Source organism: Periplaneta americana, chromosome 13 (assembly GCF_040183065.1).
Source record: "Periplaneta americana isolate PAMFEO1 chromosome 13, P.americana_PAMFEO1_priV1, whole genome shotgun sequence".
NCBI classification, from domain to species: domain Eukaryota; kingdom Metazoa; phylum Arthropoda; class Insecta; order Blattodea; family Blattidae; genus Periplaneta; species Periplaneta americana.
In genome coordinates, this window is record NC_091129.1 from 154,515,718 (window position 1) to 154,531,026 (window position 15,309).

A 15,309-nucleotide genomic window follows, 5' to 3' on the forward strand; every position below is an offset into this window, starting at 1 on the left:
ACGTGAATTAAATAAATGTCATAAAATTCAAATTTACAAATTACCGTTATATTCTTTGGCAGGATAAAGATGTTTTACCAGCTAAGCAGATTTAATAGTTCTTTTAAGCAATGTACAGTGTTCAAAGGAATTCTTACATATTCTTCTATTGCAAACTTATGAGGAAATATACAATATATTTTTGTGCTCAAAAATATTGAATATTTACTTATTCATAAGTTTGTAATAAAATAATATGCAATAATTTTTTAAGCAAAAAGTAAAATATACTGAAAATTTCTTCACAAGTTTGCAATAAAATAATATGCAATAATTTTTTAAGCAAACAATATAATATATAGCAAATTTCTCCATAAGTTTGCAATAAAATAATATGCAATAATTTTTTAAATAAAAATAAAATACCTTGCAAATTTCTTCACAAGTTTGCAATACAATAATATGCAACAATTTTTTGAACAAAAATAAACTATATTGCAAATCTCTTCATAAATCTGCAATACAATAATATGCAACAATTTTTAAACAAAAATAAACTATATTGCAAATGTCTTCATAAATCTGCACTACAATAATATGCAACAATTTTTAAACAAAAATAAACTATATTGCAAATCTCTTCATAAATCTACAATAAAATAATATGCAATAATTTTTAAACAAAAATAAACTATATTGCAAATCTCTTCATAAATCTGCAATACAATAATATGCAACAATTTTTAAACAAAAATAAACTACATTGCAAATTCTTCATAAATCTGCACTACAATAATATGCAACAATTTTTAAACAAAAATAAACTATATTGCAAATCTCTTCATAAATCTACAATAAAATAATATGCAACAATTTTTAAACAAAAATAAACTATATTGCAAATCTCTTCATAAATCTGCAATAAAATAATATGCAACAATTTTTTAAGCAAAAATGAAATATATTGCAAATTTCTTCATAAGTTTGCAATTTATTTGAGCACTGTATAAGGCAAATCTTTAACATATATGTATATAGGACTATCTAATGCTCTCGATTTAACATCGAAGTTAACATCTTTCTTGTTTCCCAATATTTTGATATTAGATCGTGATACCGTATATCTTAAGAATTTTTCAGACTTCTATGTGATACATATCCATCTCTATTTCCTGATGGCATAGGAGACAGTTTGGTGTGGTGATGATGATATTCCAATCCTGTAGAGAAATCTTTAACATTGTCTCGTAGACAATTAAAAAAAGTTCAAAGATAGATTTTCATTCTTGGTTACACACTTTCAACGCTTATATATTATCATTAATGATATTGCTAAACTTGTTAAATGAATAGCTTTTATAACTTTACTCTGTTAAATAATGAAACTATAATTGTTTAGCGTAATAAAGTTATAAAAGTTGTTAACGTAACAAGTTTAACCTGCAAGTTACAATTATTATGCATATTCGTAACTATTTTGGATCCTACTGTACTTACATTTATTGGTATACAACTTATTTCTGCACGAGCTAAATGACGACGAACTGAAGAGCACACAGAATAAAGATGAATATGGTATACAGAGCTTTCATAACAAAACTTTCCAGTCCAAATAACTAATTATTTAAATTGAATTCAATTTAAACAAAAAACACGTCAATTTAGATATTGAGGGAAGTCTGAAACCAGGCTTAATTGCATTTTAGATTTCACCCCTCACCCCCAGCCACTCCCACTTTGAAATTCCAAATGGCACTCCTATGTTGTTGTTGTTTTCTAATACCAGGGGTTTGACAATAAAGTCATTTGACCTCTTGCACTCCAATATTTTTCCAAGATATTGTCATGGTCAGCCACTGAAGCACCCCTATATTTTTATACTTAAATATGAAAGAGCATTCAATTGTTTATACACCTCATTCATTTGTGTTCGCATCTTTTGTTTTCTATCATCGCCTAGCAACCTGTATTTTTGTTATTATCAGTTGATTGTAGGATGAAAACACAGATTATTTTGTGTAATTTTCTAAATTTAATCATTAAGTATGATTTATATTCTCTCTTGAGAAGTTAAGTTTTTGTAGCTTTATTCTCTTCAGCTCTGCCAATAACAACAATCCAGGTTATCAGGCAATGATAGAAAACAAAAGATACGAAAAACATGAATGGGGTGTATAAACAATTGAATGCTCTTTCATATTTAAGTATAAAAATATGTTGTTGTTTTCTAATGCCAGGCGTTTGACAATAAAGTCATTTGACCTCTTGCACTCCAATATTTTTCAAAGATATTATCATGGCCAGCCACTGAAGCACAGATTTTGAGGTGTTCCGAATCCATTTCTTGGTTTGAGTTGCACAATGGGCAGTTAGGGGACTGATATATTCCAATTCTATGCAGGTGTTTGGCAAACAATCATGGCCTGTTGCCAATCTAAATGCAGCTACAGACGATTTTCGTGGTGAATCGGGAATTAACTGTGGATTTTGATGCAGAGAGTTCCATTTTTTCCCTTGGGATTGAGTTATCAAATTTTGTTTGTTGAAGTCTAAGTATGTAGATTTAATAAATCTCTTCACAGAGTAATACGTAGATTTAGTAACAAGTCTGTAAGTAGCAGTGCTGCCCTTCTTTGCTAAAGCATCCTCATTCTCGTTTCCCAGGATTCCACAATGGGATGGTATCCATTGGAATACAATTCTTTTATTGAGTGATATTAATTGAGAGAGCATTTTAGTTATTTCTGCTGTTTGAGATGAAGGTGCGTGTTTAGAGACGATTGATAGAATAGCTGCTTTGGAGTCTGACAATATAACTGCATTCTTAAATTTATGGATGTGGCATAGAAGATTCCTGAGACATTCACTTATTGCAATGATTTCACCATTAAAACTTGTTGTTCCATATACAAGAGATCTATAAAGTGAGAAGAGACAGCACGTAACACCTGCACCGGCACCTTGTTCTCTGGAGATCAAGGATCCGTCGGTGTATAAATGAAGGCAGTTTTGTGGAGGGTACCTAATATTAATTGTCTCTAAAGACAATTGTTTCATTATTTCAGTGTTTACTTCTGATTTCAGTATTTCTTCTGTTAAATTTAGATTATATTCTATATTTAATAGAGTTAAAGGGTTTGGTTTAATTTGTAAGTTTTCTTTTAAATTCGGGATACTGATTTTCTGTTTTAATTCTTGAACAATGGATATGAAACTTTCTTGAGTTTTCAATCTACAGAGAGGACTGTATGAATGCCAATTGTTTCCTGGTAATCTGATAAGTTTTTCATATTGAATCAGTGCTTTTTCTTCTATTGTCATTTTGATGCTGTTAATATTAGTGAGGAATCTCATAGAATCTATTGGAGTTGTTTTGATTCCACCAGTAATGAGTCTGAGAGCTTGGTTTTGAACATATTCTATGTGTTTATGAAAGGTGAAGTAATTAAAATTTCTCCGCAGTATGTCAGCACTGGCTGTATAAACATTTTGTATGTAGTGTTCAAAGTATCCCTATAGCATCCCCATTTCTTTCCTGCTAGGGGTGCCATTTGAAATTTCAAAATGGGAGTGGAGGGTGAAATCTAAAATGCAATTAAGCCTGGTTTCTAAATTGACGTGTTTTTTGTTTAAATTGAATTCAATTTTACATAGAGAAGACTACTTAAAACAAACAAATGACAAAGAAAGAACCTCAAGTTTAATAAGGAGTGGTTTACAGTGAGTCGGCTTATGAGTCAAATGAGAGACGATATAATACCTGCAAGGGATTATTATTAAATTAATCTTTTAATCAAGCAATCTGTAAACTTAAGATTATATTTTATTCGTTTCTTACAAGAATGATTCTTGTGTAAGTAAAAAGAGATGAAAAATTTTCCTATCAAATATACCAAAGTTTGATGACAGAAACATGCACATGTTTGATATCTTCAACTGTCATCGTCTTTGACTACTGTCATTTCTATTAACCATTGCTCACTATTTAATATTATTAAATTCGATTCGGGTCAAAATTCAACAAATGGTCGCTTTTATGTACCGGTACCAGTACATTTCTGCTGCATGACTAACATTCACATAATGTGGAGCCCAAATAGTTTGTTTCCTAGGCCCAATGTTCTTGCGATGTAAGCATCTAAGAGTACGTCAGCAATCAATTCAATTGTCAAAATCCATAAATGAAAATTACGTCAAAACAAAACACACAATTCAGAGTTCACTGAATTTCACATAATTTATTTAGCTTTCCTGTTCAGTAATGGATTTAATCATTGTGATTAAATTAAATCAATGTGATGCGTTAGATTTGAAAACCTAATCCATGTCGGGTGATGATGATTAGGACACGATCAATCTTCTTAATGTATCCAGCTATTTGCTGACAACATAAAGTCCACTATAGTCCACTGTAGTCTATTCAGTTGTTGTTTTTCACGAGAAATGAGGGGTATTTTGATCGATGTTCATTATAGATGCCTGTTGCTAGTAGCCAGAGGTGGGGTGTAGTCAAGATATACTGCAGGGCTGTGTCTTCTGCAACTGGTACTGATGATTTTAATTTACTTCTTTTGTGGTTTAAGGATGGCAGTATAGAAGTATGTGTTCCAGATCTTCATCATGATTATTACACCACAGACAAGTAGGTACCCTCGCGTGGGTACTCATCTTGTCGTGGTGAGGGGGCTTAAACTTGTTGTTTAAGCTAACAAGTAACAAAGAGGTACCCACATAAGCTGTATTACCACCAACGCAGTCCCACTATATTTTTCACTGTTTATATTCATGGAGTCCCTCAGTGTAAAATTCTCCAGAGGTAAAATAGTCCCTCAATCGGATCTCCGGGTAGGGATTGCACTGAGAGATGTCAAGAATCGTACCAAAGTACTTATTTGGAACACCAAAAGTCACACCGTCCAGTCAACGGAGCCAAATTTAATATTGAAAAGAACCATATAATGAGACAAAGAGGCAAATATAATACCAAAAGAATTGAAGTATGGTGTCAGTCCAATGCAGAAGCAAAATCCATTCTCTGTAATATAAAAAATGAGGCTAAAACGAATAAATTCCATGTCTCATTGGGTAGTACATCATCATTATCATCATTAGTATCAATATTATTATTATTATTATTATTATTATTATTATTATTATTATTATTATTATTATCACCAACATCATCATTAGTATCAATAATATTATTATTATTATTAGGTTAAACGAGCGTTGAGCAAATTCCGCCGATTTTGGAATAGACACCGACGCACTTAGGTTAGGTTAGGTTAGGTTAGTTTAGGCTTTTATTATCCCGTCAAGATGAAGGTAAAAGCGATTGAGTGTGATTTTTTGTTTTCTATGTTGGCAGTTCAAGTACGTCGGTGTCTATTCCAAAATCGGCGGAATCCGCTCAACGCTCGTTTCACCTTATTATTATTATTATTATTATTATTATTATTATTATTATTATTATTATTATTATTATTATCACCAACCTCATCATTAGTATCAATATTATTATTATTATTATTATTATTATTATTATTATTATTATTAAGAAAATGAAGCTAAGATTTTTTAGAACACTCAACAATTAGGCCAATTTGAACCTATTAATCTTAATTGTAATCACAGCAATTACTCTGCCAATGAAGTGGTAATTGTAATCTAAGAAACAATCATAACTAAATTACCTAATGCGCATAGAGTTGCCTTCTGACAGGAACTGCCACTTTTCAGATGGCTGCTTCTCCCCACACAGTTCTAAGGGTGGCCCATCAATCGTGTGCCAGAGCCTAACAACAGCTGCAGGACAACCTCGTGCTGCAACAGTGGCATAACTGCCTCAATCATCTAAAAGCATAGACCACTTGTTGACTTCCCAAAGCAATGCAATGAAAACTTAACATGTTAACAACACGTGACAACTGGACCGCTACAGACTTTCTTCCGATTATCGAGTAATGTAGATGCTACTGCACTCGGTCTTTAAAATTGGTAATCATCAACAGAATAAACTTACCCGATGGTTCACCCTCAACAGCAAAGAACTCGAAGTTGAGCAGAATTTTGTGTTTGGGCCGGACTATGATATACCAGTTGCAGGTTTTGCTGGCAAGTCCCCGCACTGGACCATCATAATTAAGGGGGAAGTTGGGGCTGGATATAACTCCAGATTCTGCACTACTAACATTGCTTCCACAATCTAAAACAGAACATAAGAAGAACTAAGTTGGTGCATTTCAATTCCGTATTTCGAAAATATTTAAGTAAATATTAATGCACTAGTTTAAACAAAAATACATGTACCATATTGGACTCCAAGCTATATTATACAATGCAGTACCCAGTGGCGAAGCTAGTTTTTAAAGAGTGGGTAAGCAGAAATTTTTACCTTAAATTTTTTGTACAATAGTTCCAAACGGCGAGTTTTCTTGGTGGCAAAATTGTCAATGACACGATCCTTGAACATCTGGTCACTCGTCAGTTCTTTCATCAGCTTTTTCTCAATGGCAATGGTACTAAGACAGCTGAGTCTTTCATTGGTCATAGTATTACGCAAGTATGTTTTTATTCTTTTCAAAGTACTCATACTCCTTTCAGAAGACTGTGGTCACAGGAAACGTTAAAAACCAACGAACTAATTTGAACACTTCCACATATACACTTTCCAGGTCAATATAATCTAAAAGTCTTTGAAGGGACAAATACACCTAATTCTCACAAATAATACAAAAATGATCTTCACTCTCTCATTATTTCGGGCACAATCTAGTAAACTCACGCTTAATTCTAACAACAAAAATGCTCTTGAGTAACTTTTGCGCAGACTAAATCAAAAGGAGCATTTCCCACTAAAGCAGCGTTGCCAACAGTGTTTATGATAAAGTCCTTAAACAGCAGTAAAAATTCACTATAAACATGCTATCAATGGAGAAAATTTTTATTCCTGTCGCTAAGAAGGCTTTAAAAACTCGCTAAATTAACAAAAAAATAATACAATACAAAACTTTCATCTATGTTGCCACTGAAAATTAGTTAAAAATAGCTAGATCTAGCTACCATAAATTGGCAACACTGTAACTGCAAGCGAGAGAAAGTCCGAATATTCTTTGTTGGTCACTGTGGATGGTCGTGAGACATTCCTCCTTGCGACATGGAGGGGGTTGCTAGAAATTCAAACAACCTCACGCTTTTTTCCGTCACCTCCAATCTCTGCCGTAAAGTCAAAGCCTGTTGAAGTGGCAGAAGAGGCAAGCGAGAAATTGTCTCACTTGCAGATGCCCAACACCCTGGCCGAGCACAACAGATTTTGTCGTTGACATGTGCCGATGAGCGAAGAATCCTGTATTAAACTGCTGATTTTCTCAATCACAATTATTACCGTCGAGAAATTTATGTTAGTAGGCTTATTTATAATTCTTTATCAATTGCCTCCACGTAGCTTCGCCACTGGCAGTACCTACACTTCCAATGAAGATGATCAGTGCTAAAAGAGAAACTGAAAGTTTCCCGACAAAAATAAGCAATATCAAAAATCATAATATTTTGAATAAAGATAGAGAAACACATAAAAAAATGGAAATACTGTATCAATCATGTAACTTCGTAAGTAACTTCTGCTGTGAGGCAAGAAAAGAAGCATATATGTGCATGCGTGTATGTGTGTGTCTAAACAAACATGCATAGTTTTCATGGAACTAATATGACTTTTGCTTTAAGCATTGGTTCTTTCTGCTACAATTTATTTTGTGGTTTTTTAGCACAATATCGGTAATTCATTTTTTTTTCAGCTTTAATTAAATAAATTATATATAGTAACATCAATCTGATTCCAGTAGGGTATTTATATCATAAAATTATATTATTAACAAACAGAAACTTACAAAGATCATTTCAGTACTACAGAGCATTCGCCTATGGGTGGGACCAGGAAAGCGGCCTGCCTGTGGTGTCACTTGCGGGAATCGTCTATCCGTAAGCTTCCGCTTTCTATACTACTGGGTGTTCAGTTCAAAGTGTGTCATGGCTCGCTGTATGCCGTCATGTGGCTAGCCAATGAGCCTAGAGAATTCAGTCTTCCTACACTTCCGCAGAGGTGTATAACCTATGAGGCGGACAAGATGCCTAGCAAGTACGGCGTTCATTCTGAAGAGTACGTACCGATACGTACGGTAACGCTAGTAGTGGCAGGAATGTGAACTGTTTGGAAATACGTACTGTCAGGATATGGGGAGAGGGATAAGACGATTACTTACGTATTTGTTGACATTAACTTCGACGGTCAACATGGACACGGAGCATTTGATTTGTGTTGTGGAATGTTACCGTATGCAACCGATGATAACAAATACCCTGCTTACGACTTGCCGGCGCAAAACACAGTTGGAAAGAGGTTATGGTAGCACACAGACCGTACAGATCGCCATCTGTTGCTACAACATTCAAGTTATACCGTACACGTTCTCAAGTTCAGATTGAAGAACGCCTTAAATAATAGGCAACTTCTCTAACATATAAGCTGAAACTCGCTTCAAATCGGTGACCCAACAACAGTGATGTCATGACACACTTTGAAATGAACACCCAGTATACTCTGTAGGGTTTTAATTTTAAAAGTTTAGCAGCAGTAAAGACTGATGTTTTTGAAACACTAACTTTCTGTGAAACACGTCTTAGAGATTTATTAGGAGAGCGTGTAAATTATGCAATGATTTCATCAATTTTTTCTCTCGTCAATACTCTTTGTTTTCGCTTAGAAATTGTAGCATTTATCGACCCTGTTGTCCTCATTTTGTTAACAAGACGTCTAACAGTTCCTCTACCCTGAATTGGAGCACCCGGATATTTCACTTCAAATTGCCTACGCACCTCTCTACATGACACTGTTTTCACATATGCATCATACATAAAAACTCTCTGTTCAAGCGTGAATTTTGCGTTTTGCATTGTTAACAAATTTTACACAACGCTGAATATTTAAGCAATGTGTCAAGAAACTGCACTGTGCGTGTTAAATACTGCAACATCTGGCTCACAACTGATAACTTGTCGACCTTGATGTCCTTGATTGTCGAGCGTGTCTCAACAACTGCGCGCACAAAGCGGCATATCAGTACATGCCGCTTTCCTGGCCTCACTCGTAGGCGAATGCTCTGTATAAGTTTATCAGGTAATTGTTATACAAAAACATATTACTGGTAATATCTTGTACATTAAGATCATATTAGACAGCACAAGATTAAGATGACTGTGGTGATTTGTGGTGACTTTTATTACAATAAAGTTAGTTTCAAGACCATTATGTAAAGTTTCACACGACACAATTAACATTAAGTAAACAAATATGAAAATATCTTATAAATGAGCATATTCAGTGATCAACAATAACTTCGTTACTGTGTGACTGACTAGTTTCGAGGTGGTGTCCCTCATCTCTGAAGCCTAGTGAGGTCTAATGTTATCTTCTTGTTTCCTGTTGTGGTAGGGTGTGTTCATGAGTGTGTCGAAAAGAGTGTATGTTTTGAAATTCAGCTGAGTGTTTAGGAGGTGCTGTGGGTGTGGTTTTGTGTTTGTAAATTTCATATTTCAAAAACACATCCACAAAACATCTTAAATACCCAACTGAATTTCAAAACATACACATTATCGGTTGTTCTGTATGGTTGTGAAACTTGGATTCTCACTTTGAGAGAGGAACAGAGGTTAGGGGTGTTCGAGAATAAGGTGCTTAGGAAAATATTTGGGGCTAAGAGGGTTGGAGTTACAAGAGAATGGAGAAAGTTTTAAAAGAGTGTGCCAAACAATGAAGCATATATCTAGGTTCGAAAGATGAGAATTATTTTTTTTTTATCTAATATAATTCATACGAGGCGCATCCAGAAAGTAAGTTTCCCTATTTTTTAAAAAAAAGAACACACACTTTCAGGAAAACATTTATTGGCAACAGGTACAGCAATGTTTCAGATATTTATCAACATAGCCACCATCAGAATTGAGACACTTGTCGTATCGTGGGATCAACTTTTGTATCCCTCTGTCGTAGAACTCTGCCACCTGTGAATGGAACCAGCGTGTGACAGACGTCTTCAGCTCTTCGTCGTTGCCAAAACACTCACTGGAGGACAGGAATTTCTTGAGGTGCAAGAAAACGTGAAAATCACTGGGAGCAAGATCAGGACTGTAGGGTGGATGATCAAACAACTCCCAGCCAAATTCCGAGCCGTATTTGGACGAGCATTGTCATGGAGGAGCACAACACCTGCAGTAAGCATTCCACACCTCTTGTTTTGAATGGCAAGTCGCAATTTTCGCAGCGTTTCACAGTAACGGTCAGCGTTCACTGTTTCGCCTCTTGGAAGGAAGTCAATGAGCAGAATGCCCTTCCTGTCCCAGAACACCGTGCACATCAATTTCCGTACTGACAGCGTCTGTTTGAATTTCGTCCTGACCGGAGATCCACTATGCCGCCAATGCATTGACTGCTGCTTGGTTTCCGGGGTGAAGTGCGAAATCCAAGTCTCATTACCCGTGACAATCCTGTTGAGGAACTCGTCGCCGTCATCGTGATACCGTTGCAGAAATGTCAGTGCTGCTCCTAAACGTTGCATTTTGTGTTCGGGTGTCAGTTTTTCGGCACCCACCTGACACACACTTTTTTGAACAGCAGGTGCTTAGTGACAATCTCATGCAACAAGGATCGCGATATCTGCGGAAAATGGCTGCTCAGCTCCATAATCGTGAAGCGACGGTTCTCCATGATGCACTGCCGCACCGGCTCAACACGATCATCACTGATGAGGGACGGTCGCCCACTGTGCTCTTCATCATGGACACTTTGACGACCTTCGGAAAACTGCCTACACCAGCGACGCACCATCTGCTTACTCATGATGTTCGGCCCATAGACCTGACAGAGCTGCCGATGAATTTCAATTGGCGCAATGATTTGTGCATTAAAGAACTTTATCGCCGACCGAACCTCGCAGGCGGCGGGAGAAGGAATAAGAGCTTCCATTTCGGACCACTGCTGCCACGCTACTGGCACCAGGCGGGACCTGTCTGGCTGGCATATGATTGATACGTCATAGATCTGTTACGCATGCACAATTGACACGGCTAATTACGTTTACTTTCAAGGGGAAAAAATCGGGAAACTTACTTTCTGGATGCGCCTCGTATAATTCATATAATCCGATGTTGGGATTTTTAAATCTATATTTCACCTATTATTATACTCCTATTATACCTTTAGGGAGGCCGAGACGTAGATGGGAGGATAATATTAAAATGGATTTGAGGGAGGTGGGGTGTGATGATAGAGACTGGATTAATCTTGCACAGGATAGGGACCGATGGCGGGCTTATGTGAGGGCGGCAATGAACCTTCGGATTCCTTAAAAGCCATTTGTAAGTAAGTAAGTATTATACTCCTCTGCAATGTTCTATCTCCACATATCCATGTATTTTAATTTCAGGACTCCTGTGGTCATTTACATTATTGTAAATTGAAGTCTGTGTCAGAATAAATAATAATGCCATCATCAGTAGCTTATAACTTTTATAGACTTCTCATAATTTCTTACAAGACATGAATATTTATGATGCTTAGCAGCAAAAAAAAAAAAATTGTAAAATTTAAATAAACACATAAACACCATGTAATAATTACCTCCAAATATGGACTTCACACCTTCAAATGTATAGCGAGCCTTAAACCCACTAAATACTCCTTCCTGATCAGAATGCAGAATGATTTTCACCCCGGATGCACCTCGATTTGATTCAATGGGCCCTGGTGCTGTCATACCACAGTACCGTCCGACCAGCTTTTCCGTGCCATCCTTGTACGTGTTGTACATTTCAAGCCAGTCTTCTTGACATATCGAAACCCTGTTGCGAAATTAAAACGAATTAAAAACTCAATGGAAATCCTGCATGAGAAGAAGTAGTAGTAGTAGTAGTAGTAGTAATATCAATAATAATAATAATAATAATAATAATAATAATAATAATCGCTATATTTATAAAAGACTATATGTGACTAGTGACTAGTTGCAAGAAATGGGACTTAAAGTCGGATTTTTCATTTTTTTTTTTTCGAAAAGAGGATGAAATACTGAGCATTAAAAAAAAAAAATTCATGGTTCTAGGTGCTATAGTCTTTAATATATTAGGCTACTTATTGAATGTTGATATTATATTATGTACTTTTCGAGAAAAATGCAATTAAAGTTTTCACTTGTTTTCTTAGCAATTGAAGAGTCCACTGCAAGAATGATGGATGTCATTTGGAATACATTTTGCAGGAGAAGCAATTGAAAGTTTGAAATACTTAGCGCTCAGAGCTTAACTGTGTTTTTCCGATCATTACTGTACAATGACTATCAGTGTTAATGCCATATAACTCTGTATGTACATTCTATATGTCTTAAGCTATGCATTGACAGTCTTGGTTCATTTTCGACAAGAAAGTGACATCCATCATTCTTGCAGTGGACTCTTCAATTACAAGAAAGATTTAGATGTTTAAGAAGCACTGTGTAAAACTACGACCTAGTTTAGTATGTAAAAAAGCCTACAGGTAGTGCAATATGTTAAAACATCACAAATTTGTTATTCTGTTCTCCTGTAAAATTTCCTTTCACGACTTTAGATTCCTTTTCGCGCAATGGGTCACATATAACATTTGAGACAGGCTATGTTAAGGTTATAGAGGAAATTATATTTAAATTCAAGGGAAAAAATGGAACTCTCTGCATCAAAATCCACAGTTAATTCCCGATTTACCACGAAAATCGTCTGTAGCTGCATTTAGATTGGCAACAGGCCATGATTGTTTGGCCAAACACCTGCATAGAATTGGAATATATCAGTTCCCTAACTGCCCATTGTGCAACTCAAACCAAGAGATGGATTCGGAACACCTCAAAATCTGTGCTTCAGTGGCTGACCATGATAATATCTTTGAAAAATATTGGAGTGCAAGAGGTCAAACGACTTTATTGTCAAACGCCTGGCATTAGAAAACAACAACATATTAAAAAAATAATAATTCTTTTAGAAATAGGATTTTCACTATAAAAAAAGTCTAATTTTTTTTTAAGTGTTTATGAGAAAAGGTTGAAATTTACAATATGTGATTATGATATTGATATGCATATTCAGTAAAAATTTCAACTCTCTAGCTAAAAAATTGTGGATTTTAGAAATTTCAGTAGTGCGTGCCTTAAAGGCACAATATCATATGCCTCAGAAACACGGCATTTGAAGTCAACGGCAGTAGCAAAACTACATTCTACAGAGGTGGACTTGTGGCCGAGATCTGCAAGAGTACCAAGAAAGGACAAAATTAGAAATAATGTTATAAGAGAAAAAATGAAAGTGCAAGGATCGCTTGAAAACTATGTTAAAACAAAACAATAATTAAGATGGTTTGGTCATATGAAGAAGATAAATTGCCGAAGAAGGCGTATGAGTGGATTCCAACGGAAAAAAGGAAGAAGGGAAGACCAAAACTGGCATTGAAGAAGGAATAATTAGAACAGTGAGAGAAAGGGGATTGGAAGCTGGGGCATGGGAGAATAAAGAAGAATAAAAAAAGGCTATAGTATCCTGAAAATGGGTATAGGAAGATGTCTTAGGACATTTTAAAACCTGATAATAAATAAATAAATAATAATATTTACATAGCTTTCTTGGATTTGAATTCATTACATGATTAAAACATTTTTATGCTACAGTACACAAAATCGAAACTAATGTACAGTAAAACCTCGATAAGACGCGCCTGGTTATTACGCTATCCCGTGTAATATGCTTTTTTTGTCCGGTCCCTGCACATTCATATATAACGCCTTTATAAAATACCCCGTTTGTTGCGCTCAAGTCCCGCATAATACGCTGTTTTTGTGGAATATTTTCGATGTAATTTTCAGCAATGTATTGTAACAGCAATGAAACATCTTGGTCATTGAGCTCACTGGTGCCATTAACCTGAAAAGTATTGGTATTCGGCCCTTTACCTGCGCATTTAAACTTTCATACTTCATACCTTAGTATACCCCATCCTCTTGTTACGCTTTCTTATTCGACTCCTTATCTGCGTGGTTAAAGCCTACATACAGTTACAATACCTCACCCTCTTGCTAACCCTCTCTCTCAAACAACATTCCTCACTTGGCCGTAATAAAATTCTGGAAATTTTTGCTGGGCAGGGAAGTTTGTTGTCCTTTAGAGTATTGAAGTGTCTGTGAATGTGATTACAATGAGTGTTAAACGAAAAGCGCTTTCTGTGTCGGAAAATTTGGAAATCTTACGAAAGTACGATGAGAACAGTACTCTTACTCAGAAACAACTCTCTGATGCATTAGGAATCCCATCATCGATATTAAGAACGATAATAAAAAATCGCGACTCAATCACTACAGTTGCGACGTCTTCGGGAATATATAATCGCAGGAACTGAAGTGTGGTAAACATGAGGACTTGGAGAACACGCACATGGCAAACAACTATAAATGGCTTTTTTTTCCCGAAAGAATTAAGTACAGTACATATTGTAAATGTCTTTGACATGCAGTACAGTAATTACATAATGGAGTAATGCTATATTACCTTTCATGAATCATGTATTTCAATAAAGAAAAATGCTAATAGATACTGTATGTAAGTCAAAATTAGTATACCCACCTAATACACAGTCCCGGTTAATACGCGGTTTACACCCGGTTCCTTGAACAGCGTCTTATCAGGGTTTCACTGTACTTAAATGCACTTCATAAGGTTATGTAAAGTCAATCAATTATCATATTTATTAAATTAAAACCTCTTACATAATACGCACACACATCAGGAAATACTTACCCATATGAGCCAAACGTGCTATTTGCATTATCTGCTCTGACTTTGAAATGGTCGAACACAAGTGTGACCTGTTCATTGGGTGTCGGCACAAAGAGGTATGTGCAGTTGGTTTCACTGGGGTAGTTGGAGGGATAACGTGGTGAATTAAATTCTCCTTTCTTTCTACTTCCACTCCGGTAAGTGAAATTGCAGGTGCCATCAGGTGCTGCAGTGCCAGGAATGCGATATTCTGGTACACACAAAGGAGACATGTTACAATGTGCTGCGTTGCATTGTGGGACAGGTCTGCAGAGGATTCCAAGTATCATCAACAGTTACTTATACATATCAAACTCCAGTTTTTATAAGAAATTATAACTATTTGATAATGACTGTCTGTTAAGAATAGTCAAAATAAATCCTCAGTATTCAAAATCTAACAGAATGTAAGTAATTGGTCAACTAGCGGACTTACTCGTGTTAATT

The 15,309-nt window shown here is 35.7% G+C and overlaps 1 protein-coding gene across 8 annotated transcripts in view; it reads right to left on the reverse strand.

Annotated features, from left to right (window-relative positions):
• LOC138712568 (cubilin) overlaps positions 1-15,309 on the reverse strand; it is a 909,639-nt gene that overhangs the window by 35,747 nt on the left and 858,583 nt on the right. For all 8 annotated transcript variants that reach the window (XR_011335744.1, XR_011335745.1, XM_069844493.1 and 5 more), the window contains 4 exons: positions 14,845-15,073; positions 11,651-11,871; positions 6,002-6,184; positions 5,673-5,802 (listed from right to left, as the gene is read on the reverse strand). Coding sequence is in view for 6 of the 8 variants with exons in the window: in XM_069844493.1 (XP_069700594.1) it covers positions 5,673-5,802; positions 6,002-6,184; positions 11,651-11,871; positions 14,845-15,073 (763 nt within the window). In the remaining 2 variants the exon portion in view is untranslated. The remainder of the gene's footprint in view (positions 1-5,672; positions 5,803-6,001; positions 6,185-11,650; positions 11,872-14,844; positions 15,074-15,309) is intronic.